We start from the raw sequence: 4,515 nt of genomic DNA on the forward strand, positions 1-4,515 counted from the left end.
TACAGTTTGCATATCGTAATGGGCTTGGGGTTGAAGACGCCATCATCTACCTGCTTCAGAGAGCCCACTCTCATCTGGACCAGTCAGACAGCACTTTGAGGGTCATGTTCTTTGATTTCTCAAGTGCCTTCAATACTATTCAGCCTGCTTTACTATGTGAGAAGCTCCATAACTTCCAGGTGGATCCTTCCACAACCACTTGGATTTACGACTACCTAACAAACAGACTACAGTTTGTGAGACTGAAAGGTTGTGTGTCTGAGATGGTAGTCAGCAGCACTGGAGCACCACAAGGAACTGTACTCTCACCATTCCTCTTCACACTGTACACCTCAGACTTCCAGTACAACTCTGAGTCCTGTCATCTGCAGAAATACTCTGATGACTCTGCGGTTGTGGGGTGTATCAGTGATGGACAAGAAGCTGAGTACAGGGAACTAGTCAGTCAGTTTGTGAAATGGTGTGGAAATAATCACCTCATCTTAAATACCAGCAAGACTAAAGAGATGATTGTTGACTTCAGGAGGAGCAAGAATAAGCAGCATTGTCCTGTCTACATCCTGGGAGAGGAGGTGGAGGTGGAGGTGGTGGAGAAGTACAAATATCTTGGAGTTCAGCTGGACAACAGACTAGACTGGAAATGCAACACTGACTACATCTACAAGAAAGGTCAGAGCAGACTCTACTTCTTAAGGAAGATAAGATCATTCAGTGTCTGCACCAAGATGTTGCAGGTCTTCTATAAGTCTGTTGTGGAAAGTGCAATCAGCTTTGCAGCCATCTGCTGGGGCAGTAGCATCAGAACCAGAGATTTAAAGAAACTAAACAAGGTGATCAAGAAAGCTGGTTCTGTGATGAGGATAACTCTGGAACCACTGGAGCTGATTGTTCAAAAAAGAATGCTGCACAAGATGATGAAGATGATGGAGGATTCTTCCCACCCTCTCCACAACACAGTGAAGAATCAACAGAGTGTGTTCAGTGGGAGGCTGCGTCAGTTTCGCTGTAGAACGGAGAGATACAGGAATTCCTTCCTGCCAACAGCCATCACCTTGAAGAACAAGTCTGACTGACTGACTGATTATTATTGTTGTATATATGTTATATTGATTTTTTAAAAAGTGAGCTTTTTACAATATTGAATTTCCCTTCTGGGATAAATAAAGTATTTTTCATTTCATTCATTCATTTCATTTCATTTCACTGAAGTGTTGCATTTAACTGGTGGCCCAGCTGTGTGTAGCTGTAGTAGTCAGTTAGGCCCTTTCAGACATGGGATATGGAACACTGCTGGCTTCATCCATCTGTTAAAGTTAGAGCATTCTGTCATTTAGATGTGGGCCACTTCTCTGGTTAAGTTTCCTCAGGCTTTTCTCAGACATACCCCACAGTGAGAGAAAGATCAGTGGAAAAAAATTTGTATTTTGTCAATACACCAAGTGATGTAAACGGCAATAACAAACCAAAGACTAAATCTAAATTAATAGCAGCTTATCAAACTGTCCAAACAACTAATAGCCTAGTTACTGCTGCTGTTCCATGTATAATACACACATTAAGATGTTGCTGTTTTCTGAAGCAGCAGATATTTAATTATCTCAGAAGAAAGACTCCTACAAACTGATGGAAGTAATAAACGGGCTGCTCAGATGTGAAGAAAAGTACACAGTGTGACTCACTTGATCCTGACCTGGAACAATATACTCATTGTGGGATAATTTAGAATCACAAGTATTAAATGAAGGTACTGGTGATGCTGGATCCTCCTGCTGTCTTATGCGGCAGGTATTTGATAAATTCAGAGGGAAAACTACAAGCAGCAGGAAGCAACAAACTAAACTTTAGCACAAAAAAAACCAAACTCAGATTACATTTATTATTGGTGGGAATTACTAAGCGTCTTTTTTTGATCGCAGGAAAATCTTCTTATTATGAACGTTACAATTTGTATCTCAATAGATTTAAAAATTTAGAGCAAAGTCAATGAAAAAGGTGTGTGGTGAGTTGTGTTTGGCACATAAACTGTCTGTCTTTTGTGCTCTTTCTCAAGTTTTTGGATAAATATTAGTCCTGCAATGTGAAAAAACGTCCTCCCAAATCACTTATTGCAAATCATGTACTTCAGATTTGTGCGGTATTAAAAGTGATATTGAAACGTTACTAGGTCCAAACTGATGCGATTGCCTGTACGACCAGGGTGCTATTATATAGAGGCTCATCACAACAAACAAGCATTAGTAAGAGTAATCATTAATCTTGTTTCTCTCTGGTGGGGAATAATCCACAACTGATTGGTTGAAAAACATGAAAAAGTGGAAACAAAGGGTATGGTGTGAGTTTAACAAGGTTTATCAAGGTGTGCTAGGTGACCAAAAGTGACTAAAACATTGTGGAACATAAGTGACCTGAGCAACTGATCTGCTCTTGGCAGGCAGGCAGGCAATGGACCATGTAAAATGCACTCTGTCTTGATTTCCAAGATTGCACTGCATGCCTGGATTGGCATCATCACATGCTCAAACTGGAGCAGTCGCGGAAATAATGTCCGGGCAGGAAAGTCTGGATGCGGCAGCAAGAGAATCTACCTAAAGAATTTTACACAGTTACATGATTGAAAGGATAGGAAGAAGCTCTGCTCCAGAGGCCACCGCGCAGCGGTAGGCGTGGCCAAACTGACACACCCACTGGATCTGTCAGATTGGCCACACATAGGAACAACAGCTGATAAAGACACGTCACACACGTCAGATGACACTTCTGAAGAAGGCAACAGATAAGATGCCGAAAGATGTCAAGGTACAGCTAATAACTTTATACCATTTGTCCTATGACAAAGAAATCCTTAAGTCTATTTGTACATTGAAGACAAAATTAACATCTTTGCTGCAGTACCTGAAATGAGTTAAAGAACAGCTCACAGTACATGCGGATCTCCCAGCTTGGTCCCTCAAATGTGTGAGGCATCCCAACAAAGATGATGTAATGGATCCCAAACACCAGCACAAGCACAAGCGTGGACTTTGCCAGTTTTCTGTGGAGACACATACACAAATCTAAATTTAAGTAATGTCACTTTCATTTTTACATCGTGCATGATATATATATATATAGTACAGACCAAAAGTTTGTACACACCTTCTCATTCAATGAGTTTCCTTTCTTTTCATGACTATTGACATTGTAGATTCACACTGAAGGCATCAAAACTATGAATTAACACATGTGGAATTATATACTTAACAAAAAAGTGTAAAACAACTGAAAATACGCCTTATATTCTAGTTTCTTCAAAGTAGCCACCTTTTGCTGTGATTACTGCTTTGCACACACTCTGCATTCTCTTGATGAGCTTCAAGAGGTAGTCACCTGAAATGGTTTTCACTTCACAGGTGTGTCCTGTCAGGTTTAATAAGTGGGATTTCTTGCCTTATAAATGGGATTGGGACCATCAGTTGTGTTGTGCAGAAGTCAGGTGGATACACAGCTGATAGTCCTACTGAACAGACTGTTAGAATTTGTATTATGGCAAGAAAAAAGCAGCTAAGTAAAGAAAAATGAGTGGCCATCATTACTTTAAGAAATGAAGGTCAGTCAGTCCCAAAAATTGGGAAAACTTTGAAAGTGTCCCCAAGTGCAGTCGCAAAAACTATCAAGCGCTACAAAGAAACTGGCTCACATGAGGACCGCCCCACGAAAGGAAGACCAAGAGTCACCTCTGCTGCGGAGGATAAGTTCATCTGAGTCACCAGCCTCAGAAATCACAGGTTAACAGCAGCTCAGATTAGAGACCATATCAATGCCACACACAGTTCTAGCAGTAGGCACATCTCTAGAACATCTGTTAAGAGGAGACTGTGTGAATCAGGCCTTCATGGTAGAATAGCTGCTAGGAAACCACTGCTAAGGACAGGCAACAAGCAGAAGAGACTTGTTTGGGCTAAAGAACACAAGGAATGGACATTAGACCAGTGGAAATCTGTGCTTTGGTCTGACGAGTCCAAATTTGAGATCTTTGGTTCCAATCACCGTGTCTTTGTGCGACGCAGAAAAGGTGAACGGATGGACTCTACATGCCTGGTTCCCACCGTGAAGCATGGAGGAGGAGGTGTGATGGTGTGGGGGTGCTTTGCTGGTGACACTGTTGGGGATTTATTCAAAATTGAAGGCATACTGAACCAGCATGGCTACCACAGCATCTTGCAGCAGCATGCTATTCCATCTGGTTTGCGTTTAGTTGGACCATCATTTATTTTTCAACAGGACAATGACCCCAAACACACCTCCAGGCTGTGTAAGGGCTATTTGACCAAGAAGGAGAGTGACGGGGTGCTGCGCCAGATGACCTGGCCTCCACAGTCACCGGACCTGAACCCAATCGAGATGGTTTGGGGTGAGCTGGGCCGCAGAGTGAAAGCAAAAATGCCAACAAGTGCTAAGCATCTCTGGGAACTCCTTCAAGACTGTTGGAAGACCATTTCAGGTGACTACCTCTTGAAGCTCATCAAGAGAATGCCA

General features: G+C 42.1%; 1 protein-coding gene across 1 annotated transcript in view; it reads right to left on the reverse strand.

The window, feature by feature from the left end:
- Positions 1 to 4,515, reverse strand: part of LOC103356100 (parathyroid hormone 2 receptor-like) — a gene marked incomplete at its 5' end in the record, with an annotated part of 96,370 nt that overhangs the window by 19,395 nt on the left and 72,460 nt on the right. The window contains one exon of the mRNA XM_008280149.1: positions 2,893 to 3,053. Coding sequence (XP_008278371.1) covers positions 2,893 to 3,053 — 161 coding nt within the window. The remainder of the gene's footprint in view (positions 1 to 2,892; positions 3,054 to 4,515) is intronic.

This window comes from Stegastes partitus, unplaced genomic scaffold (genome assembly GCF_000690725.1).
Source record: "Stegastes partitus isolate 25-593 unplaced genomic scaffold, Stegastes_partitus-1.0.2 Scaffold183, whole genome shotgun sequence".
NCBI classification, from domain to species: domain Eukaryota; kingdom Metazoa; phylum Chordata; class Actinopteri; family Pomacentridae; genus Stegastes; species Stegastes partitus.